General features: G+C 37.5%; 1 protein-coding gene across 1 annotated transcript in view; it reads right to left on the bottom strand.

Moving 5' to 3' along the window:
- The window catches only part of LOC134675921 (ribosomal protein S6 kinase alpha-5-like), a 141,103-nt gene that overhangs the window by 53,292 nt on the left and 60,525 nt on the right, over positions 1–27,286 (bottom strand). Inside the window, exons 5-6 of the mRNA XM_063534266.1 lie at positions 16,666–16,781; positions 12,750–12,938 (exon numbers count right to left, since the gene is read on the bottom strand). Coding sequence (XP_063390336.1) covers positions 12,750–12,938; positions 16,666–16,781 — 305 coding nt within the window. The remainder of the gene's footprint in view (positions 1–12,749; positions 12,939–16,665; positions 16,782–27,286) is intronic.

Below are 27,286 nucleotides of genomic sequence, written 5' to 3'. Positions count from 1 at the left end.
GGACTATAATCTGTTACGTTAGTTAACCTCTCATTTCGTCAGCGTAACGGGAGAACCCGTTCGGTCGTAATGTCGCAAAACGGACACGCTTACCCCGGTTAGCCTCGGTTGCTGCGCTGCGATTTCAATTCGAACTGTTTATTAATCTTACTTTTTATTTGTTAGGAACTTGAGAACTGCTATAAAAAGCAGTGTTTTTTTGTTTATATTAAAAATGTGTTTTAAATAAAAGATCACATTAAATGGTATTTATTTAGATTGGGGGCATTCCAAAGAAGTCTATGTCCGTCTTTACCGCTCTCACAATATTCGAAACCGTGGGACGCAGATAGTTTTCGAATTTCGATGTTCGCTGTAGCATCCAGGTTTCCAAAGTGACTCATATAATTCCAGGATGACGAGAGCTGTGTAACTAATATGTGTGAATCAGCGAGTGTTAAGTGAGTACCTACTTTATGTTTTTATTCGTCCGGTTCCATCCATAGAGTTTTGGAAATATTTTCTCTCAAATTGTCCGTGTTTTAAACTGTTGCGTAGGCAGACCCGATTGCGAAGTTTTTCTCATCTAAGCACTTATCCAGTTGCATCTTAAATCAATCCTGGGCCCGCTTGGCAACCTAATCAAAACGCTTCATCGTAGCAAATATGTGACGTTTTCAACCAAAAGGTACCACATTGTCGGTTGTCGACATGGTTGTTTTCAAATTGAAGCTATATGGAAATAGCGCCTTATTGACAACCGACAATAAGTAAACTTTTGGTTGAGAATGGCACATAAATATATAAATAGCATGCAATGACGACCGAGTGAGAGTTCTTTTGCACTCCCGGCATGCTTATTAAACAACAATGCGAATGCAGTGCTTCGGTAGGTATTGTAATACATATAAAGAATAACAAATGAATAATATTACACAAATACACGCAATGATTGGTAAATTTCGGGGTTTTGACGCCTTAACAATAACATACCTCATCATAAGGATCATAATCATAATAACTGGGAGTTTTCGGGGGATTTCCCGGTATTATTATGTTATTGGACTTGTTGGTATGAGTACCTACTCGTATGTTTAAATAACATTGTGTAATACGTATTAAGTTGTTTGTTGTGTTTTGATTGGATTTTATTATCTACTTCAGTTGAATTAGGTATAGGTTTCATTGTGATCCGAGAATCGATAAAGCGTTTAATGTGTTTATTAGTGACTTTATGATGTGTTTAAGAGTCTAGGCCCTAGCCTAGGAGATTATTTATAGTAGACTTAACCTCTAAAAAGGTTACTATACATTTTCCTATACCTACTTGTATTTTTTATCTCCCTGGTTGTTGTTACAAGCTGTCAAATCGTCTCAATATCCTCAATAAAGTATCTCTCGCGTCGCGTCGAATGATGGTCCTTATAACAGTTCATTTTTATACCATTTTTGGAAGTTTAGCACATTAATCCATTTAGAAATGTATCATTTATGTAAACAACATCAACAGTTTTTTTTCTTAGCCTATTTGAGTGTCCCACTGCTGGACAAAGGCCTGTCCCCTGGTCCGCCCACGCTTCTTTACCGGCATCCACTTGGTGGCTAATATGTTAGCCCATAACATAAACATACCTTCAATTATTTTTCCCAACCAAAAGAGACTCGAAGGAACTGTCATGGGGGGCATCTTTCGACGCGAGAATTATAGTAGTAGATGAGCTGGCTGAAAGAAAAGTACAGTCGGCGATAAAATCTTGTGAAGTTTTAGACAACGGCGACGTTTGAGAGCGCCCGCGCCGCGCCAACATGGCGGACATCTGGGTCACGGCGACTCGGCTGCGGCCACTAATTTTTAAGCCGAAATCACGCTTTGCATTTCGAGTATTGCTACGTGTTCAATTTTGTGTGCATTTGTACGTTTTGTATGTATAGAACTTTAGAGAACAAGGCTCGTTGGTTAGGTCATAAAAAGATTTATATTAAAGTAGCTAAGGTAACCTCCATACTTGTCGTCTTGTTTATTACTTAATTTTACATACCTACCGTTGTTCATAATTATTATTATTCCATTTGTTCATGACTGCACATCAAAGGTACACATACATACAAGGTTAGATATTTGCTGCTATTTATGACAGAATTTTTCTGATCGCTACTTATGATGACACAACATAAAGAGTCCCAATTTGAAGAATAATAATTGAAAAATACACGATTATTTCCCGTGTTTTTAAAAATAAAGGAAATCTACGACGATGCGATACTGTTAAAAATACAACAACTAACTGACGACTAGGTATCACAATTTAGAATAGTTCGCCATTGCCGTTTTACAAAAAAAAGTCCATCCACGTCACATCCCTCACACGTGTCGGACCGAACCCCTGAATTTTCCTGAGACGAGCTAAAAGTGTCATCTCCGGACGTCACCGTCCAAGAGTCCACATTCTTTTACGCTAAAACAATTACAATTTAGTCTGTCTATTTTCCGGCGGGCCTACGCAAACGTGCACCTATCCCTGTCTCTCGGACAGTGGTGCTATATTTAGCGTCCCGCTCTATTTTAATGCGTACGCGCAAGGTGACACGGAGATAAACTCGGTTGATTTACGCTGGGTCAGTGGGGTTTTCGCTTTGGTTTATATTGTGGCCGGTTATCTTTTAACATCCGGGTTTCACTACTAGGCTTGCAGGCAGACAGTGCCTGTTTACTGACCTTGATTAATACGGGGTGAAATTTTAACCACCAGTCATAGGTACTCTGTGTAGTGAATTCATAATATAGGTGTTACTGAACAACTTATTTTCAACGTTAATGTTTTTATGTAAAAAGGTGTATACTTTTTGTTTCATCTCGTTCTTATTCTCTTATGGTGTTATTCATAAACGCGTCACTGGCCTGAATTAGATATGAATCGTTTGTCTTTATCTGTCATTTTGACTTATGTAGGTGCATGTATTTGTAAGAAAGGGATAAAACATAATTTAACTAAACCAGATCCGTAAAGTATTATGAATAATAAGGATAACCCCCTTATATTATTTTCTTTATATTTGACACCTGTTTTATTTAAAGTACTTTTGTTTTAAAACTTTCATATAGTATGTGTAGTATATTCGAGAAGTACCTACAGCCAAGCCAATCGATTTTAATTCTGAGAAGCTTTAAACTTTGTCACCGATTGCCTTAATATTATACCTATGGACATTTGTAAACAATGCTAGTTCAACGCACTACTACTCAACAAAGAACTATTTTAACATTACGCCAATCAAAAACCAGCCCAGCTCTATCGGAATAAAGTCTAAAATCACTTAATCATCACAATTCGGGTTTACAACAAAGTCGGTTCTATAAACATATTGATTTTATCGGAATTAGTACCTTATTATATTGGTTGAAGGTTGTTTTTCGAATGTAAGGTACTATTGTGACACATAGGTCATCGGACGTAAGATTGTTTATATGATATTGGGCATCGGAATGGGCTTGGTATGCAAAAAACTGTCTTTAAACGGCGATGCTAGTTAATATAATAAAATTAGTAATCCGATTGATGATGTTAACCTTGTAAGCCGTTTTGGACATGGTATATACTTTTTGCATTACAATCATTACATAATATATTGAAGAAAACATCATGAAAGGCTAATTAATCGAAGGATAGGGAGGGGAAGACCTAGAAGAAGGTATATGAGCCAAGTAAAGGAGTATGTAGGGGCCGTGGCGTACCAGGACACTAAAGGGCTGAGTTCGGATCGACCAAGGTGGAGATAAGGGCCATAACCGCGAAAATCGAAGTTCGCAAATTGCGGGAATTTTTCTCTGTCACTCCAATGAAGGCGCATTGGAGTAAAAGAGAAAGATCCCCGCAATTTGCGAATTTCGGTTTTCGCGGAAGCCCCTAAGTTCATCAAGCTGCACCGTCACGCGTCTATTAGTATTAATAAATCTATTCATAGGGCCTATGGCTGTCAGTAAAACTACGAATATAAGTAAATGAGTTGCTCCATATTTGTGGTGAACCTACTAATTCAAGCACCTACAATCATTTGCATTGAATTTAATATTTATAAGATGCATTTATTTAAGCATCCTTGACTTACTTCATTTACTTTAATTCATATAAGAAGTTATAATTTTATATCTATCGTTGTTGGGTTTTCAACGTCTAGCCATGAGGCCTTCTTGAGGTGATAATATGAATCATACTAAACACCCTATGTTAGCTTGTTAGGTAAGGGTTTGCATTTTAAATTCGCTTGAGTAGCATAAGCGTTTTATTTTGAAGAAACGTCACTTTTGACACTGACATATCCGATCCATGTCGTTTCTTTTCTTTCGCGTATCTGAAAGTTCGAATCAGGACGGCTACCGTGAAAATCGAAAATCGTCAATTGCGGGCATTTTTCTCTGTCACTATAATTACGCCTTCATTGGAGTAAAAGAGAAAGATCCCCGCAATTTGCGAATTTCTGTTTTCGCGGTAGCTCCTCTGTCCGAGAGACATTATTTCTTTTTGTTAAGCTGTTACAGAATGGTAGATATTTTTGACGCGTAGTCTGATTCGCTACCTTTGATTCTGACTGCAGCTGTGGCAAATAGTAACGTATTCTGTGTAAATCTGAATATTAGTATAGGTCAGTAGCTGCCTTGATCTCCGCGTATTGTTTAGTGGGCGACCTAGATATTTGCATGAGCGTGTTTTTGTGCCACTATCGTCCGCTACAAACGACCTTGGGTATAAGTATGTCCAAAATTTTCCTGTTCGTGAATTATCAATTTTAGAGATTTTCTCAGTCAAATTAGTTAATGATTTTTAGCAAATTTATTGCGATTTCGGTGTTGGTCTCATAGTAAAAGTTGCTCAGTATGATCTGTATATTCACATCGTAAAATATTGCAAGTTAAGTATTAAAAACCGAACAAAATCTGTAAAAATTTCAACTGTCTAGCTATCACGGTTCATGAGATACAGACTGGTGACAGACAGACGGACAGTGGAGTGGAGTCTTAGTAATAGGATCCCGTTTTTACCCTTTGGGTGCGGAATCCTAAAAAACACCCTGTATTGATACAAAGAAATACATCGCAGCGACTCTAAATAAAAGTATGCAATAATAATCGTGTGCAAAGTATACAAATACCTTATATTTTATTTAGAAGGCCTTGTCCGTCACTACCCGACTCGCGTATAATTAGACTGGGAACTATTTTGTCCGCGTTGCCGGACATTTGGCTCTAAATGTTTGTGTGGCCGCCGGTTTTGCAACTCGATAACAAATATCATTGCCGTAAAATGTGCCTACTTTGCTACAAAATTAGAAAACAAATGTAAAGTTTATAATTATTATGTTATGGTAAACAATTAGGCATGTTTTGCACTTTGCTTGTGCGGTGTCATTTAAAGTACATTAGTAATTTTACACTACTTATTTTACTCGTAATATACATATATAATTGTATTGTTTATTTTATAGCAATAGGATCATTGACCACTTTTTTTTTTCTTTTTTTTTTTTTTTTGATTTAATGCTTTTTGGTGAGGGTCAATCGGTCCTCGCTAGGAGTACGGGCGGCCGATTGCCTTTAAGTTCGTATTATTTGTTAAATGATTTTAAATTATCTATTATGTATTTAGTATACCTTAAAAAAGAGTTGAGGGCTTCTTCTTTTTCCGTAAGTTTGTTTATATTCAGTGGGTCTATGTTGTACTTGGTGCATATGGTATCGTGGATCGTTCTTGCGTAAAGGAACCTTGGGCAAGTTTTAATAAGGTGATCAATTGTTTGCTGTGTGACGTCGTCACAGGGACACGCGTCATTGTCAATTTTGTGAAAACGTTTTAGATAGAATTTGGTATATCCGTGACCGGTAAGAATTTGTGTCAACTGAAAACTAAGAATTGTAGGGACTAGGTGAGGCGCTTGCCAGGGTCAAGGGCTACATAGCGCCACTTGCACCATCCCACTGACCCGGAGTTAGCCGGTTATACCGTTAACCCAGTGTCAAATTGTATTGGTAACCATTGTAACTCCAGGTTTAACCGGTAAACTCCGGGTAAGTCGGACGGTGCAAGTGGCCCTTAGAGAATTATGCAGATATTTCTGAACACCTTGTTCGCTCAGATATATCTCATCGAGCAACATTTTTACTACATATAGTACATCGGATTTCGGAGATAGCACAGAATTAGCGCCGTGCGACCGCGGAGACATGTAGGTCACGGTCCGATCGCAAGCGACGCAAGATGCGATATTAAAAAGCATGAACGAGATGCACAATGCAGTTACCACATTCAACTCAAACACTGTATTGAGTAGGTCCAATATATCTTGAGCTCTAAAGTCGGAACATCTTTGCGTAATCGCGTATCATATTGTACTGGTTGCTTGTAGTGATGAGCCGCGAATGCAAGCGCAGATTTTTATGCTTATAGGCAATTTAGTGTTGGATTTTTGTAAAATTCGAGCCAGTTTCTGGCTTGTGTCCAAGGTGTCGAGCTCGTGGAGAAATCGGCTTGATATTTGTGAAACTTCGCCCTGTCAGCTGCAGCGTTTCGTATTTGTCGGCTTTTGTAGATATCGTTTGTTTTGCTATTTAGGAGTAGTGTTGAAGAAGATCATATTATCGATACACAAATTAATGTTTCAAATAATTTTGTCACTGGTATTTAAATCCTCGTAAACCTTATTTCATATACGTTAAGGTCTACGAATGGCCAGTTAACCCCTCAACTCCCAGCGGCCTAAATTTTCCTAAAAACACTATCTTGAACTTTCTTTAGGATTGTATTTTGATTCTCTTTGCTGACTCTATGTCGAATGATATCGCGAGGAAGTGACGGTTAAAGAAAAGTCTTGCTGTGCTGCAATGCTGTTAGCAGAATACAATACAAAAAAAACAACAATTTACAAAAAACGTGCCCGTGTTTAAAACAGGTTAACTGATGTAAAAGTAATCAAAGGGCCAGTTGCATAAACCGTTTGTAATCGTAATTACGTTCGCTTTTCAAACGAATCGAAAGTTTGACAGTTATCTATTGGATGACAGCCGAGTTACCGTCCCTTTATCGAAATAACTAAAGGCAACATGACTTCCGGTTCGAGCGCCATCTTGATAGTCACGCGTTGGGATTAATTCCTTTGTTTTTTGTTTATTAATATTGTTTAAAGACTTTAAAGTGTAATATCTATAGCTTATTATTAGGCAGTGGCGGACGCTTAAGCTTTTTTGAACAAAACAAAAAAGTATTTAAAAGAATGTATCTTTATTTATGAATTACTTTACTCAACAAAATTTGAATTCAAAGTAATATATCACAAATGCAACTTCTACATAAACTAATTCAAAAACGAAAAGTAAACTTACAGTCAACTAATGCGGTAGTGTGCAGTGAATGGAGAAAATCTTGAAACGCGTTTAAACACCATTTTGGAGTCAACGGCCGGCCGGTAGTCCACGTGCTATTTGTAAAGTCCAGCTATAGCTTTATGGCTCCTCTACACGATGGGCCAACGCCGGCCGCTCCAAGGGACGCCGCAGCCATGCGGTAGAATGAGATAGCAATATCACTTGCTCCCTCTAACGTATAAATGCGTCCCTTAGAGTGGCCGGCTCTGGCCCATCGTGTAGAGGAACCATTGCAAGAGCTAATCAAATCACCGTACACTTTAAAGGGGCCCACTGATTACCAGTTCACCTCAGCCTGTCAGTTAAACGCAAAATTTTACAGAACAACTGACAGGACTATATCGTCCGGCGTACTGGTAATCTGTGGGCTGGGCTCCTTTCGTCGTATTTAAAGCTCCTAATTCCTTGACACTGGCGAAATGGCCCCACTGGACCGAAGCCATAATATTAAAAGAATTAATGAAAAGCAAAACCCATTGCCTTGCTTTATATATTTGAATGACGTTTATGAATTTCCACTGTGTGTAATTCTGTGTGCCCATCCATAATATAAATATGTTACTTGTTAGACATTAATTTAATTTAATTTTTCAAGGCAAAACTAGCAATTAAAGCGTAGAAATTCTAAAAGATTCCACTATCTCTTGCGATCGATTAGATCTAATTACTACCTTGAGTGATCTATCAATACATAACAATGAAAACAGGCTAACTAAGACCACCCTTATCTCGTCGTAGTGAAGTCTTATTTTGCCTGGCCCTGTTGTCTGTAGTATACATTAGACAAAGTGAAATCAGTTTTAAAACAAATGCACAAAGTGTATAATAGAGTGTATTGTTGCGAAGAAGTTAACTTTCTATTAACAGATTGGTTTCATTCACACCGCACAGCTGGGATGACGTTCCAATAGCCAAGCTCATCGAACGCTCAACTCATACTAATACTATAGTACAATTAACTGACAATTTTTAAATCGTATTTTAAAGATATTAAGATCGACCAATGGCCAGTTAAAAGCGTTGACGGTCAACAATTTGTTGATCATTCATAGTCTTTATTGCAAAGACATTAAGGTCTACCATCAGTCAAATAAGCTGATGTTGGTAAACGTGCTCAATAGCTAAGGTCGCCTCCATAAACTCGCGAACTAAATTGACATGAGTTTGACAAATAAAATGATACCAGGCATAGCAAAGAAAAAATAGTCACGGGTATATGTCGATAAAATGATATCGATAAGTAAAATATTGCACTTACTACCCATGTCATTATAAAGGGGTCACAAACGATTTCGATTAATATGAATGCGACGAGAAAAGTGGTTAATTCGATTGTAAGATTGTGTCGTTACCAATCAAATCAGGAGGTGCGGATGAGAAACTGACAAATTTCAGTGTCATGTTAGTGTGCAACAACTTGCCGTTCTTTATTTCAAGAGCTCGGTTATCGCCATAAATCTAAAATTGGTGATTTAATTTTATACATGTGGCCGGTAGATGAGATTGATCCATAATTATTTATACTTGGTCAAGCAGATCTTGTCAGTAAAAAAGGCGGCAAATTTGAAAAATGAAGGCGCGATGGGATATCGTCTCAAAGTAAATTTGAATTTCGTGCCTTTGTCTACTGACAAGATTTGCTTGATATTGACCTAATTGTCAACTTAAACGTCCAGTTTAGGGACTGGTCTTCACAATCGAAGCCATAGGGATACCGAGGCGATTTAATTTTTGCGTCCACACCACTCGAATTAAATGAGAAATTAATCACATTATACGAAATTTAGTAATTACCTATATAAATATCATTATTATACGAAATATTTCCCCGTCTGGGCCGGCCTTTTTTGTATTTTGAGCCAAAATCACTTTTTCTATGTTATCACCTACAACTTAATTGTTACTCTAGCTGTAAGTTTTCCTAACAAATAAAACAAAATAAATATAATAAAATATTTATTTAATTACAATATGTTTATTAAATATCCTTGTCTCTATTAGGTACTATAAAATTGCACAATTTTGGAAATACCGACATTCTCTAATTCAAACTTTTTTGAAAATATCGATATGAACAACACTGGCCAAACTGTGGTATCATTTGTGCACATTGACCTGTCAATTTAGTTCGCGAGTTTCTGGAGGCAACTGTAGCTGTGGTTCTAAAATTGAAGCAATATAAACATGGGCAGATTAGATGGTACGGTTACAAAAACCGAGCATGCTCTATTGTCGGTACAAGAACATTGCAAAGATGTGTAACAAACAATAATAGATCTTATTACAATGATATTAGAACTGCAAGTATACAGATATATCAAGTGAAGACACTGAACCGATGAATGTGTATGAAGAATGCTATGAAAGTGAATGAAGCGAAAAAGTGTGTCAGAATCGTAGCAAGTGGAAATCAACAGCAGGTAAATAGGCGCGATTATAGAATAATTTTACGGTTTAGACTCACATGTTTTTAGTCACTTGCGCGCCATGTTTTGGAGAGCCTAGGTCTCCTTCCTCAAGCACTAACAGTGCGAACAGCGTTCACGACGGCCGTGTATCGCGTACAATTATTAATATTGCCGTAATTGGCCGTAAAATTAATCAATGTTAGTATGTCTCACAACAGTTTAAATTCGATTAGGCGCGATTATATTTGGAATTGCACGGATGACTTGTAAATATCAAAAAGACGTGGAAAGTGACACACCTAGTGTTTCTATACCCCTTTTATCCAAAACAAAGGTAAAGTTTATTATTTTGTGAATCAAAAAGTGTAATTAAGCTTCTATGGATGCAAATAAGTAGGTATCTATTAGTCTCTATGTGGCTCCATTTTGACCAACATATGTATATGTATTTTGGAAAGACTCACTCAGAGTAAAGCACGGACTCCACATTCCACAACCGTATTACAAGTCACTTCTGTCCAAAAACAATAAAAGCCTTTAGTTAAAGCATATGGGAAATTCTTTTCCCACACTAAATGATTTTGCTGCTAGTCTCCTTTCCACAGAGCTAAAATATATTTAAAAATACACTAAATAAGTGAACAGAGAGTATTGTGAGGCAAGCATGGTAAGAAAAATGAAAGCACGAGCGAAAGGCATTTGAACACGACCTGACCCTAATGGCTTTTGCTACTATATTTTGTGTTTTCGTTGGTGGTTGCCTAATTTTGAAATGCCGAATTTTTTAAGATTATAAGGGGAAAAATACTAACTAATTTACGAGCTAAAAAGAGTGTTGTAGAAACTTGTGAATCTTTAAGTTTAGAATCTTGTTTACAGATGTAGTGGATAATTATTTTCCATCGTATTTTCACGGAAAAGTACGAAGGTGTCTAGTATGCAACTAATTCAGTCAGACTCGGTACAAAAAGTATCGAGGTTGACTGGAGTAGCATGACAAATACGAACGTTTCCGAAATAATACGATGGAAAACAATTATGCACTACATCTATACTTTTATGAACGTAAAAAAAAATCTTATTCTTGCTGTTATTTGGAAAGACTGTAGGTACGTATTTGTAAATTTATTAGGCAAAAGCCAAGGTCGCTTGTCGATTTCTGATTGAATATTTATAACAATAAATAGCCTTTTGCATAAAAACTGTTTTAATCTGAATTTTTAAGTAAATATTTAATAACAAACGCAGACCTAGTGTAAAATATTTGAACATAAATTTTCAAGTAAACCTTATTGAGATTTAGATCAGAAAAATCATTATATTTGAAAAACGTAACTTTGAAAAATGTATAACTTGTTTAAACATCCAATTCTGTCATGAACTTTATAAACATTTCATTTTACCAGACATGCCATATAAATATAAACATAACATAACATTTGATCATGTCAAGATTCTAAAACAAATGTAGGTCAAAATAATACACATAATTCACTCCGGATACCGTAACGGAGACGAAAATATCACACTCCGTAATATTCATTTTAAAGAATGTTAAAAGCAACATAATATTTTATCACATATTAGTATCTTGATTTCTTAAATTCTTCACCTTGATTTCTTTATTCAAATTATTTTATTATTAGACATGATCCGCTTTAATTTTTAGTTGCATAACAAAAACGTTAAACGACTTTGTTTTTTTTTAGTGTAATTTTACCCTTAATGGAATTTATCGAAGCGACATATAAAATCAAAATGCCAACATTCGAAAAACGGATCTGAATCTCAAATTAGTTTGAAAAATATTATGTTAATAACGCATTTAATAAAGCTCTTGAGATCGGCTATAATTCGTGGTAAGATCAATGTGGCTAATAAATGCCATCATAGGGTCTATTCTGTCCACTAACGTTTTTCTCAAACAACGAACAACATTGATTAATAATTTCGTCGACAAAGAAGCGATTACTTTTAGTATCAACAATCAAAAGAAAGTGTTTTTTTTCCAACGATTGAAAATCAAATAAATATACGCTCGTGGACGGAATAGCCCCTACTATGACGGAATTAGCCACATTGACTTTATGTCGGTGTAAAGATATTTTGAAATGCATGAGTAGTGTAGATATTTCTGCGCAGAAAACAGTCCTTAAAACAGTTCCACCGGAACACTGCACTACCGTAACTAAATGGTTACGTAAAGTTATTAATTTTACTTCCACGTTTTAAACTGGTTGTATGAGAGTCAAAACAAGTAAATGCTTACGATTTAGAGGTAATTAAACGCTGTTTCAGCTTTTCTAAAGTAATATAAGTTGCGTAACTGAGATACATTGCTGATATTACATTTTATTCCATCGTCTGTTATATTTGGCAGGGTAATAGTACTAGTGGCTACGTTCTTAACTGTGAACATTCTTAACATCAGTGAACATTATGTGTTTGCAAAAGCCCTAAGAATTGTCAGTTATCGGTGTGGACGATGGTACACGTATTAGTCCTAAGTCAAAGAGACAACAATACGAAAATAATTAACAGATATTTTAATATAATAGCTACTATTATCTATTAATATGTAATTAGCATAGCAATACAGACTCTCAGTGGATATAATGATTGCATAATAAATAATAATGCATCCATTAAATGTCGCATTGCAATTTCTATATTTTTGTTATCGTTTGCAATTTTGTATATTGCTTAATAGTTTGTCAACTTGGTTAGAAATCGGGAAAGTTCAAGCGATGTAGGTAATTATGTAATTTCAAACATTTTGGTCATAATCTAGACACTCGATGATTCAAGAGAAGCTGTAGGCTCTGCTCTCTCCACAGAACTCCTTGGTCAGGCCGAATTCAGTCAACACTATGTGGCTTTCGTCCAGTAGAATATTCGCCGGTTTGCCGGCCATAACCTCCCTTAAGTTAATATATAAAGGTACTCACGATATCATGCCCCTGACTGCCGCTCCTGACCACCTCTGGCGCCATATACTCGATGGTCCCGCAGAAGCTGTACGCTCTGCTCTCTCCGCCGCAGAACTCCTTGGAGAGGCCGAAGTCAGTCAACACTATGTGACCTTCGGCGTCCAGAAGGATGTTCTCCAGTTTGATGTCGCGGTAGATGATGCCGAGCTGTAGAAGAAAATTATTGGTTAAAATTACTCATCATCCTCCTAGCATTTGTCCCGTACGGGGTCCGCTTTCCTATTTTTCTTCTTTCACTTCGCTGTATCCTGGACATCGGTTAACGCTAACTCACAGGCGTTTAAATCTTTGGCGATGACATTACGCCACCGCTGCCTTGGTTTGCCCCTCCTCGTTAGGATTACTAATGATTTGATTGATTTGGATGTGAACGATAGAAAGAGTTACAGTAATAAAAGACGCGTGTCCTAAATCTTATGCAACTTGCAACATATGGTCCACCAATGACCAGTTGAGTGAGGTGACCTGTTTGCTTGTGTAGCGTTCTGTTCATGAACTTCAGACTATAAGCACAAGTGCAAACTAGTGGTGGTCAAACATGTCATTTGTGGTGAATTGAAAAGAATTACTCGTACTTCTACAGTGGCTACCTTCAAATTAATGATGAAGGCGGGAAAAGATATGAATCAGTTGTCAAAATAGAAGAGAAATATCCTCTAGCCGCACAGAGAACGATCAATGATGTTGATGGCCATTTTTTCAACTTTAGAAAGACCTGGAGGGAGGGTTTGAAGAAGCAGAAAAGTTAATTCAAGCTTATTGCACAGGAGTAACCATTGAACTAATACTACTACGTAGTACTTACGTATAGAACCGGAACAGTGAACCAGTATTTTGCGCCATGTGTTATTGACGGCCGACAACAAACTATGGAAGCGGAGCGTGAATCTCGCGACCTAAACGCGTAAGCACCATGAGTTTCACGGCGCTTGCGATTGCGACAATTTCATTGTTTGGTATGGCTGCTCTATAGTAATAATAGGTAACTCAAAGGAAGTAACAAAACATTTTCTCTCTAATGGTAACAGCCCCGAATCATTTTTCATCAGAAAGAGACCTGTAGGATAAACGAGTATTTCTAGAAACACACAGGACGTGTGCCAAATCGGATGACAGGTAAAACTCCTAATACGCAGAATTGAAACAAACCCAATGAGTCTTCATTAGTTGTATACTAAGTAAAGAATTGTAGACCTTATTCAATGGAGATAAATGCTAATTTGTTGGCATTCGTCTTTGTTTCACCACAAAAATAATTAGTCATAAAATTCACATTAAAATAACAAACTTAATTCCTGAATGAAGTTCACACTGCACTAATTATCTTGTGTACAATTTTAACATCTTGATACTTTAATATTTTTTTTCGTATTTTCTTTTGAAGTAAAAAGTGTCTGGTTTTCTTAGAATCTTATAATGATTATTTTGTTAAATAAATAAAAAAGTCTGTTTTCACAAGGGTGTTTTTGACCGTGATTTCTTTAACTATATTACATCCATGAATTAGTTGCACCAAATCATTAGTATCATTACATTCATTACCATTAAAAACACCACCGTATTCCTAAAAATATGAAAGCCTCAATTAAGTAGTTAAATCATTTGCTTGCCCTTTACCCATCACTAGGGATTGGCGCATTCTCTGTCGTTCGTCACTTCATCATTCACCTGCTTTCTTTTCATATCATCTCCCAAAGTTCATTCACCTTTCCCTTCAGTTTATTTATGTTTTATTCCTTTCTTTCAAAATGACACATACAAACAAACGATTAATAACTAATTGCAACTTGTAGTGAGTTTATGAATAAGATAGAAGTATAACAGAAAAACTCTTGATTATCGGTGATCTTTATGTTATGATAAGGTTAAAAACTTGTCCATTGTTAACAGTGTGGTACCTAAGTATACAAAAGTAGTGGGATATAATATCACAAGATGAAGCACTACGAGTATATTGTTGCCAACATTTTTTCAGAGCCGGCAGACAGAGAATGAGTTTTTTAAATTACCAATTGACAATGTTGGAAAATTTGGCAAGTTTTCAGCGGTGAAGATCTGAGTAGTTTCCTGTGATATAATAGTGTGTTATATATATTGGTGAACTTGAAACAAATTTAGACTTGAGAAATGTCTTAAGCTCTCTTTTCCTAGGATAGCGGTGCCGTCATATAGCTGCCGTCTCCATATACAAAATACATAATACGGCTAAATATGGTTGATTAGTAATTTGTATGGAGACGGCCGCTATTTATGGTGAATAGGAAACCATAGAGCTTAACCGAACCACAGAATTAAAATTTATTTTTATCGTGATAAGAATTTGTATAGTTTTTTTTCGTTGTTTTGTTATGGAACTTTCTCTAAGACTAAGATGATACTTTTAATAATTCAGTAAAAGGAAAGGTATTTAAGATTTATCTTATCACGCCAACAAACTTTTTCTAAAAAAATATTGATTCTTTACAAAATAATAAGGCGATATCTAAAAAAATTCTTTCATAATCAACGAAAATATACTTTTAATATTTTCTTCTAAAGCTACTGTTTGCTAAAACTTACTGAATCACCCCACGGAGTGTCCTACTGACCAACTTCGGTTAAACCATTAATTATTTGACAGTTAGTTGGACAGATGTCATGTTATACAAATTCGGCAGTGAAAAGATTTACACGTTGGGATTATCGGTTATTTAAATCCGTCTATGAAAGAATCTCATGTTTTCGCAATAATTTCTACGAATTATCAGATAAGAGTCACGACACGTAAAAAAAGCCGCTCCCATACACTGGATGTTTCTCTAATTTTAAAATGACTTGCTTAAATTTCGTGAATCTTGGCATGAATATTAAAGTAATTATGTCTGGCACTAGTTTTCGTTGTAAAAAACTTTTGTTTTACAAAGAAAATAAAAGCCGGTACAAGTATTGTATGTAAAACTGTAATTTCTTTATTTAAGAATGTCGTTTTAAAATGAGAGAGTAACTTAGATTGTATGGCGGCGGCTATAGTCTGTTCACTTAGGTATTTCATCATTCTCCTGCCCTTGTCCCATTCACTTGGGGTCGGCGCAGCATGTCTTTCTCTTCCACACCTCTCTGTCGCCCGTCATTTCATCATTCACTTGCATTCGTTTCATATCATCTCTCACACAGTCCATCCACCTTTTCCTCGGTTTTCCTTTCCTCGTACTTCACTTAGGTATTTAAATAAAAGTAAACAAAATCTACCCTCAAATAGCTCATTAAGCCAGTTGAGGGTAGATGAAAACATTGCATGATCGAATAATGTAGGCTAAAGTCAGGTCGTTCAGTGATAGATCCAGGCGGTTTTGTATTTAGTTAATTGAACAATAAATGTTAAAAGTACCCGAAATGTACAAATTGTTTGTTTACTTTTATTTAAATACCTAAAGGTACAGTCACCTGCAATAATATGTTACACAATGAAGGCCGCAATAATATCTGACAGGATCTTGTTTGTAGAGCCGTAAGAGCGTGTCACATATTTTTGCAGCCTTCGAAGAGTGACATATTATTGCAGGTGACTGTACATACTGTTCGTGCGACTATACAGTTCTACAGTGTGGACGAAGGTAGTAGGTAGATAGATCCTCTTGGACATATGCGGCTAATTAGAAGGTCTATAGTTCGTTTTTTTAGCATTAGAAATAAGGTAAACAATCTTGATGTGTCTTTTAATTGAAAAACACATTTTAAAAATAAGTTACGGCAAATATGTAACAATTATGAATCTAATACGATCATTTATATTCTTCTGCTTTCATAAGTAACAGTTTTTGATTTTTAAAAAGCGTACCTTCTTGCAAGTTCTTTCTAATGCTAAAAAAAACGAACTATAAGTGCATTTGAATACCTTATGTAACTGCTCGAGCGCGAGTATGATCTCGGCGATGTATATCCGAACTTCATTTTCGTAGAAATGCTCCCTTTGGTACAGGTGTGTGAACAGCTCCCCGCCAGCAACGTAATCTGGAAATAAACGCAACAGTTACAAAATTTACAAAAATGACAAATCTTTTAATATAGTCAATGAGGACAAAAAAGATTGCAGGAAATTCCGTACACGAGCGAATTTTTCCCGTATTTGGCTGCATTAAATAAACCAATTTGCTAGGTAATCATCGTCATAACTTCAGCCGGCGTATTATGGATCGTTTTATCCACGTGATAACATTACTGTCACTTTTTAACACCGCGACGGGCACCGTTTTATCACGCTGTCACGTAGACAAGAACGACCACCATATTTGTACAGATTTAGGTATAGCACGCAGCGGCATTATTTTCCATTTTCTCAACAAAAAGACAAGTCTTAAATTTGCTATGATCATGAATCTTTTCTGGACGGAGAAGATAAGATACCAAACGAAGAGGTTTTACGCATGGTAGGAGAGAAGAGGAGTTTGTTGAGAACCATAGAAAACAGAAGAGGAAAGATGCTTGGTCACCTGCTACGACACGACGAATTTATCAAAAATATCATTGAAGGGAAAATTGAGGCAACAAGACGGAGGGGGAGACCAAGGAGAACGTACATAGATCAAGTAAAGGAAAAGCTCAACGTCGTGTCGTATCAGGCTGTCAAGAAGAAGGCAGAGGACCGACATGCATGGAAATCGCTCCACCGACAAGAGTCTAACTCTTAAATAAATGATGATGATGATCTTGAAACCGCATCGTACTTTGGCGGTATGTAGGTCGAAATATCAGTTGGCCTAAATGCACTAATGCGGTACGAGAATGCTTTTTGGAATGCCCCCGTTTGGGCACCAGATAGTCATTAGTGTCAAGTGTTGTTTATTTTGGTTAAGTCTTATGGCTTAAGAATAAAAATAAGTCTTTGCACAAATGGAAATCAATCATAATAAATTTAGGGTTATCATATTAATAGATCAATCGATTGACGTCGAAGCGATAGTCATAAAAATCGATCAATAAATTGATGAAGTAAGGGCCCTTCACATCTAGCGTCTTTCGAGTGTCGGCTTCTACAACTCTAGGGCTCTGCTCGACGCAACGTCGACGCAACTGCGCAGCGACGTCGTTTTCCATAGCGCTGACCAGACGCCGACGCTCGAAAGACGCTAGATGTAGGGGGGGCCCAAATACCGCCACAAACATTGCCTACCAAACCAAACATTACCTGTCTTGAGAAACAGTGATTTTTTATTAAATTGGCGTGTATGCAGTATTAAACTAACTAACTAACCCGGGATTAATCAGTAAAACCGTTAACCTAATGTCAAATTGTACTGGTAACCATGGTAACGCCAGGTTTAACAGGTTAACCCAAGGTTAGTGGAATGGTGCAAGTCGGCCTTAACGGTCACCATTTTCCCATTATCATTATTAGGAATGGAATTAGTTATAGCTAGGTAGCGGTTTGATATGGCAGTTTTTTCAAGTCGGGCAATGTTTGATATGGGAGGCAATGTTGAACAAGTTTCCAGTAACATCTTTAAACAGACATTTAACTATGTCATAGTTTGAAATGCGGATGAAACTAGATTTTAAGCAGCGGTAAATACACTGAGAGAAAAGGATAACAAAAACACGCTTAGAATTACAAAAATAAACTTAATCCGGGGACAAGGAGAGTCAACTAATAGGAACAAATTGACTTTTGCAATTTCTATTAGTTCTTGCAATTTCTATTATCTGTTTGTTGAAATTAGATTTAGGATTACTGAGCTGTTTGTAGAAATAAATAAACTTTACAGAAATAGTGAAACGTCTATAATTATTACTAAACTTCATTTTTTCCCCCAGTACAGAACTGTTTTTTAATTCCTGGTTTAGTTTCCTAATGATTTTTCTCTCAGTGTACATGTATACATACATATATTACTCTACGATAGATACTGTGTCACAATTTTATACTTGTCCTCGATCTTAAGTTCAAGTTCGCCACATGATTGTTATTCAACATAAATTAACAGAGCCTATACTTGAAACTTGGGTAAGTAATGTGTATGGGAGACTCTATAGACATTGACATGATTTTTTGGATAAAAAGCAGGACACAGAATGCTTTTTATAAAAGAAAATGTTAATTTTTTTTTTGACGACTATTAATTACGATAAAAAGCCCGTACTTGTGGACGGAATACAAATATCTATTTATTGTGTACTACACGTACTTATATATTAATTTATTTTCTATAATAATGTCATTAAATATATGCAATTTGAGTTAATAATAAGTACAATGCGGGCCCTATTTATCTCCGCCATTATGAACGCGGTTCTATCGAGTGTTTCCCAACCTCTTAGTGCACCCGTGCTCGGCGACGGCGCAATTGATAAACTTCACGAGACTCACGTGGTTGATATGCATTCAAGTTCATAAAACGCATTGGAGACAGATAAAGCGAGCAATGATCCCAATGACACTTGTGCCTACGTCAATTCTTGGGATTCGTTGTCAAGCGGACCCCAGGCTCCCATGAGCCGTGGAAAAATGCTGGGATAACGCGAGTAAGAAGTAGATCCCAATGACACGAGTTCCCTTGTAAAAAATATTGACACGAACTACAGGAAGATGAAAATTAACTTAACCTTAGTCAAAGTAAACCAAAGAAAAAGAAATGAGCGGTTTTGACTTCTCTCTACAGTTGCTTTGTTCAATAAACCACCATCTCTCATGAGTCATAAGGTCGGCGGGCTCAAACGCACGGCGGATGCGGCCACAACGGCGGCGGAAAAAGGGATTATTCCCACTAGTTACCACCAAGTTGTTAAGTACCAGTGGTAACTAATGGTACTTTACCACTAACTTTTACCACTGGTATAATAAATCTATTAAACTACTATACACATATGCATTGTTATAATCAGAGACGAGGACCAGGAGCGCCGCCAACTTGCTCTTGCTCCTGTGCTGCCCTCTACAGCTGGTTGATCAAACCGCTATCTCTCATAACTTAACGTCGGCGGGCTCAAATGCACGTGCAAGCACCACAATGGCGGCGGAAAAAGCGTCCGGCGGCGGGTCAAGGCAGCGAAAAGCGTTATGAAATGCCTTGTTTACTGAACGGTGGTAATGAATTGATTGCTAACGGGCAGGAATTTGGACCAGTATGGACGATTTGTCTACGGCGGACACAGCGGACGTTGAAACCTGTATTTTAAGGAGCCCACTGATTAACAGTCCGCCGGACGGCATCGGCCTGTCAGTTGTTCGGAACTGTCAAAATGTTGTTCTAACTGACAGGCCGATACCGTCCGGCGGACTGTTAATCAGTGGGTCCCTTAATAGGTACCTACCATGTTATACGAGCATAAGCTGAGTGATATTGACAAGCGGATACCAAAGGATAAAGACTAAACCAGTGTCATGAGCATTGCAAATCTACGATACAAGAAAGGTACATTAAAACTGTCATTCGCTATATTATGCTAGCAGTACCACTATGACCGGTCATCATATGTAAAGGTTTGACGACCGGTCTGGCCTAGTGGGTAGTGACCCTGCCTGCGAAGCCGATGGTCCTGGGTTCGAATCCCAGTAAGGGCATTTATTTGTATGATGATACAGATATTTGTTCCTGAGTCATGGGGGTTTTCTATGTACTTAAGTATTTGTATATTATATATATCGTTGTCTAAGTACCCACAACACAAGCCTTCTTGAGCTTACTGTGGGACTTAGTTAATCTGTGTAAGAATGTCCTATAATATTTATTTATTTATTTATTTATTTTAAAGGTGACTTACTTACTGCTGTGGCGCAACGACCCGAAGTGGATCTTGGCCTCCGACACCAAAGACCGCCATGCTATACTCTGTCCAAAGCCCTTTCTGTCCATTCGACGGCGCCGAGTTCAAGTTGTAAGGTGACTAAGGTGTAAACATGATATTTGACTCTCAATAGTATTATGCCAATAAAATCAATGATTTCATAGGCCGGAAGTGCATTAGTACTAGCAGCTTTTATCATTCTACCAATTTATCCAAGACCTGACACGTGTTTAGGATTCCAAAACATACCTAGTGAAGAGATGAGTCATAGGCACAAAAAGCTAATGTCAACAACCCAGTTTTTTTCCTTTCGAGCGTAGGAGAGATAAAACATTGCCACTTTGAGCAAGTCGATAGAATTCCAGCAAATAGATGAGTAAATATTTGCTATAACATACCTGGAATACCTTTTACTGCTTAGAAAGCATTGTAATAAACATAACACGAGCATGCTTCCACGCAACCACAGAATAAATAATAGTACTAGGTACAGAAGACTCGTTCTCTAACAAAACGCGTCTGTTACGATCAGGACAGATAGGTATGGCTGATAGGTATGGCTGCTAGGTGGCGACAGCGCCACGCGCGGCTTATGGCTAGCCACCAAAATTGGTGTGGAACGGATGTTAACTACCTGTAGCAAAGCGACGAAATCGCGGAGTGAGCCACGCCTGACGCAACTCATGGCTCCTCTACACGATGGGCCAGCGCCGGCCACTCCAAGGGACGCAGCCATGCGGTAGAATGAGATAGCAATATCACTTGCTCCCTCTAACGCATAAATGCGTCCCTTGGAGTGGCCGGCGCTGGCCCATCATGTAGAGGAGCCATCAAATCAGAGTGAAAACAAACTGACTTAGTTAATTTCCCTTGTTTATGAGAACTCGTGTCGCTTTTGTTTCATTTATTACGTATTTTGTTTTATTACGACGTTACGTTTTATTCCACGCGCGGCCTGGATGCTCTAAAATTAGAATAATATACGCATAATTGGGATATGCCAAGAAAATAACGGCGGTTTCATTTTCATTAGATGAATAACAACTTAAAGCAATAATTAGTTGTTTAAGTTTTAGTTACAATGTTAATAAAGCTAAGCTAACACAGCTTGAAGACTTTCGGGAGTTGGCTAACTTTAGGCACCCTAATTTCGAAGTTTTCCTGACCATTTTTTTTTTTAATCATGTGTTAACCGAGTTATGAACTCGAGGATCATTCAGCTTTATAATATCGAAAACATTGTCTTTTTTATTTTTTCTGAGCTTTATTAAATCGGCAAATATTTTGACAAATAAATTCTTTTTTATTATTATTATGAATGGGCTTACTCATGGCCACAGACTAGCCGAGGCGTAGACGTGGCCTACGATGGAGCGAGCTCGCCCAGAAGGTGCCTGTTCACTCTTGATTTGAAGGTTGCCGGGTTATAAGAGCACGGAAATATAGACGCCGGCAAGGAATTCCATTCCTTGGCAGTGCGCATAAGGAAAGTAGAAGCAAAGCGCTGTTCAATTCTGTTCACAATAAAAGTATTTTAATTTATTTACATTTTAATTACGTACTTACTATAATAGCATTCGATAACGATAGAAATTAATAAAAAAAATACTATAAATAAACTTAGAATAATAAAATTAATAAATTAGTACCTACCTACAATAAAAGCAAATAAACTCTATTAAAAATATATAAAACAAGTATAACAACAATGTATTACCTAGAGCACTAAAACAATCTAACAATCGGAACATACTTAGAAAGCCTTATTTCTAGAAATGGTTTTGAAATTATCATACATTACAAAAGCATGACATAAGTGGCCTAACCCGATTCGTGTCCCAGTTCAGATTCACCGAATGGCAGGAATTCGTATAATTCCCCTTATGCAACGGAGAACTTGCCAAAAATCAATTAGTCTGGAATTAGCATAGACTGCAGTTGCTTTGTCACTCTGCTGAATATTTGGGCGTTTAGTTTTAGTCCCAAAGAGGGTTAGACTGAGATTTTAGTATTCATTTACAAGCTTTTATTTAGTTTCACCTGACCGCTGTCTGTCTGTAATCAAATCTTGCAAGTTAAATTTGACCCACTTCCCGGTTTCCGATCGAGCTCAAATTTTGCACGCATGTATGTATAAATCGGATGACAATGCAATATTATGGTACCATCGAGCTGATCTGATGATGGAGACAGGAGGTGGCCATAGGAACTCTGTGATGAAACAACGCAACCTATTGTGTTAGGGGTTTTTAGAATTGTTTCGATGAGTATTAGTTGTCTGTCGTAAGAAAAGTACAGTCAGCGATAAAAGCTTGTACCAAAAATGTCATTTTTGCCGAAAACTTATTTCAACAATGCTTAATGTGATTTGAAATCACGTATGTATTAACAAACCCATATGAACCAATAATGTTGACCCTTGGCCTGTGGTCAGTTTAAGGGTCACTTTTGGCAGTTACTGATTTGACATATTCCATTCCAATTTAAGCGTATTGTTAAGCCGAATGAGCCAAATGTGTAGCAACTTTTAGAAAACACAATAAAAGTTAATTCAACGTGATTTCATGTAAAGTTTATCTTCATTATTTTGCAAGTATATACATTATATTGGTGGTTAAACTTCTTTCCACTTTATATATAAGTGCTTACATTGCTGAGTGGAGGCTATTTCGGTTTCTCATCGTTATTAATTTTATTATTTTACTTTCTTCGTGTTATCTTGTAATGATAAGTAGTCTGAATTTCAACATCAGTGCATCGCGTTCACACACATGTAACTGCTCTTTAGAACGAGCGTGACATACGTAAAATATGATATCAATAATTCTCAGAATACTCCTCCAACGCAAGGGCGCGCGAAAATCGTGACTATTGTAATACTTTAATTGCCGCCTTGCACAATATGTGAGATGGGTCGTTATAAATGAGTTGGTGAAAACGCTATCAGTTCACTGGATATTGTTCAACCCTATTGCCAAGACATAAGGTTGGTTGTAAGTCAGTGTTGATTTCAGTACTGTAGGCGCAGTGGGTCAAGGCGTTTGAATGTGGGTCCGCAAATGTTTTGGCGTTTATTTGGCAATTGTTGGCAACGCGCGTTTTATATGAGAATTTTTGTTTATTTATTTAAAAAATAATTTTGACCTGTATGTTGGTATTATTTGCACGATTATTGTAATGTAGGAGTAAGGTGCATTTGGCCTTCTTTAAAAAACCTAAATATGTACCTAAAAACAAATACTTTATAGTATACTTGAGCAACAATCCGCCTCTTCGATGCCTGGGTTTCTTCAGTTCCTTACTAACACATATCCTGGGTCAAGTATATTTTTATTGAAAATATATGATTTCCTTACTTAATATTTAATTTATTACAGTTATTTCAAGTTTCTATCGTACGGATATAGTTCAACCTTGATTTCGTCTATTTCCTTTATTATGTCAGTTTTTCGCTCTAATTTATTGCCTTTTTACTGCATGTGAAGTTCTAATCGATGCCGAAGTGGGTAAAGGTCACATATGAGTGCAAACAACTGTTATAGGTAGGTTGACCAGGCGTACAAAATTATTTAGGACATTGTTTTAGCTGAACGTCGTGACAGCGGACATGGAAGAGAATAATCTCATACCTGAGGCTGCCGAAGACCGGGCAAAGTGGAGAAGACTGAGCAGGTAAGCGGACCCTGGCGCTAGGCCGGGAAAACGCTAGGTTGAAGGCGAAGAAGTTTTTTTGGTAATAATTAAAAGATATGTATGTTCATTTCAAACAAATATAACGGAATTACAGTATATGCCGCTTGATAAGTTAATACCATTTAGTTTAAGTAGTTTAATACGGTTTCTCGCGTAATCAATATTTTAAACAAGTCTGCAAGGTTTTCATATAACATGTTTTTTACAGTTTCGCTTTCCCGCTTATAGATGCGTTTCTGGCGTACCCTTCGGAGACTTCTCAAGCTGGTTTTACTAAATGTCTCGAAATATAACCCCCTGAATTTTGAATGGGGCTGTCCTGTAAAACTAGAAAATCTGGTAACCCTTTACATGGCACTTTCTTTGACACGTGTAAGGTGACCGTGCCACGAGTATTGTATCGAGAGATAATCCTTTACAAAGCGCTTTGTGGCCAGTTACATCATGAGTCGATATTTATTTTTCTTTCCTAAGCGTTTGTCAATATGCGCGAAAATTGCGAGGAAAAATAATATCCCGGGTCGCCTTGTGGTATTCCATGAATGCGATGAATCAGCAATAACCGCCGTAACCGGTCACACGATATGATTTCATTTTGACGCGATAAGATGTCTACCGGGAATGAATTAGGTTGCAGAGAGGAGTCAAACGCATTCATGGTCGGCAATTGTTAGCTTAGCTAAGCGAGCCAGCTATACACGGTGGCCAAAAAATAAGTGCATTCCCGTTGCCAGGGAGGTTTTGAGATTATAATGAGCAACTTTTACTATGAGACCAACCCTGAAATCGCGAAAAAAGAATTACCCTCCCATAGAAAATGGACCAGCCAAAATGTATCAAACAGCCAAAATTTTTTTTTGCGTTTTCGGGGTCGGTCCCATGAAGATCATTTTGAATGATCTGACGTGATGATCATTTTGAATACCCGCCCGCCTATAGCCACTTTTGCTTTCTATGGGGCGTTTCGCCATTGACGTAAAGTCGCCTTCAGATACTGCTCACAAATATTTCTTCACTGTACAAATTGGTTTCTATTTAAGCTCGTGTTTTTATGTCACACCTGACAAGTGACTATAGAAATTAAGATGAAGGTCACTGGTATAGTAGTAGACTACATATTTACTTTTGCTTTAACACATTCACTGCCAAGAACACGTATACACATACGTTTGTTCATTTTGTACTGGAAAAGGGGCGCCGGGCACCGAAAGTGTTAAGTCAAATTTCTAAAATTTTTGCCCATAAACCTGCAGTCAAAAAACTTACAAGTTATATTACTATCAGTGTTATAAAGACTCCACTTTAGCACTAGAATTCATAAAGTGTCAGTGAAGTGACTCTTTTCAAAGCTAATAAACGCGAAATTCGTGCGGCACAAGTTGTTCTCGGCTTGACCCAGTTTCGGAAATATTGCAGTACAAAAGTTGGGATATTATGTAGACGTTGCTGGCCTTGGAATTAAGTGTTATAGTGCTTTATGATCTCAAATACTGGTTGCCCTTCTTCTCCTCCGTCGAATTACTCTTGACAGAGCAGTCGTGGTCACGTTGAACGACGAACGATTCTACGCCAGTTCTCCCTGGCAGATGCTTCTCTGGCACATGTGTTAAGTGGGGTGTTGGTAAGGGCTTTTATCTGATCCGTCCAACGCATTGGGGAACGTCCTTTTGACCTACAGCCATTGACCCGTCCCTGGACAACAAGTCTCTCCATGGCCTGCTCTCCACGTCGCGTCACATGCCCTTCTTACATGCTTTTATATGAATCACAAATTTTGTTTAGGCCAAAAAACATTTGAGTCATCTGACCATTTGACATCTTTGCAAGCACAGCACCATAGAGAAAAAAAATACATAGAGTGCTCTCTCTATGCATCAATTTTAGTGCCAAAATGACTATTATTTTCGTAATCGACATCTACAGTCTGTATCTTTAGGTATTTAATTAAAAATAAACAAACAATTTGTAAATTTTCGGGTAGTTACAACATTTATTGGTTAACCAACCAAATACAAAACCGCCTCGTTCAGTCACTGAACGACCTGACTTTAACCTACATTATTTTATCATGTAATGTTTTCATCTACCCTCAACTCAACTGGCTTAAGGAGCCATTTGAGGGTAGATTTTGTGTACTTTTATTTAAATACCTAAAGATACAGATAGGGTTTGCACGACGGATCCGAAATGTATGGGAAGATCCGCGGATCCGGATCCAGATCCGGATAATTTCATACATATCGGATCCGGATCCAGAGTATAGCTTCGAGTAGTGGAATTATCAGTACCGCTACTCAATGCTAGAGGATTAATCTTGAGGGTGATTGAAGGGAAGTTTTTGGGGCAACGAAATTATGCCAACACGTATTTCCTAGACAACACGTACATTTTTAAGCAGTCAAGTATTCGGCAATCGATTAGGCATTCCTCGTTCAACCAGGTCAGTTCATTCCGAGCACCGTGACTCACCACGTACTGGCAATGGTGTTTCTTATTGCTTACGGCATAGAGTTCAAATTCAGGCGGGAAATATGAGCTCAACTCATAGGAAGGAGAGCTACTGCACTTCATTTCTTGAAATATGGCGATATGTAGTTTGGCCAGGGACTGTCTCATTTATACTTCCGCGGCTGCCCCTTTAACAGTGTGATACTGATAACTAACCGCCTAAATCGTATAAAACCGGCCAAGTGCGAGTCGGACTCGCGTTCCAAGAGATCCGTGTTCCGTGTCCATCTTTGGGTCACTAATTTACATATGTGTACCATAATTTCAACTTAATTGGTCCAGTAGTTTCGGACAAAATAGGCTGTTACAGATGGACTGACAGAAAGACAGACAGACGCACGAGTGATCCTATAGGGTTCCGTTTTTTCCTTTTGAGGTACGGAACCCTAAAAACTAGCTCAAACCTCAGTACAGTGCACTCTAACAGCACGTGTGTCTTCACCTTTTACTATATTATATCCAAGGATATACATATACATTTATCCTTCACAAGGACTTATATAAATTAAGTATTCAGATATATTACATAACGC

The sequence above is a fragment of the Cydia fagiglandana genome, chromosome 23 (genome assembly GCF_963556715.1).
Source record: "Cydia fagiglandana chromosome 23, ilCydFagi1.1, whole genome shotgun sequence".
Classification (NCBI taxonomy): domain Eukaryota; kingdom Metazoa; phylum Arthropoda; class Insecta; order Lepidoptera; family Tortricidae; genus Cydia; species Cydia fagiglandana.
Note: the sequence above shows the minus strand (reverse complement) of the source record. Positions and strands in the feature narration are given on the sequence as shown.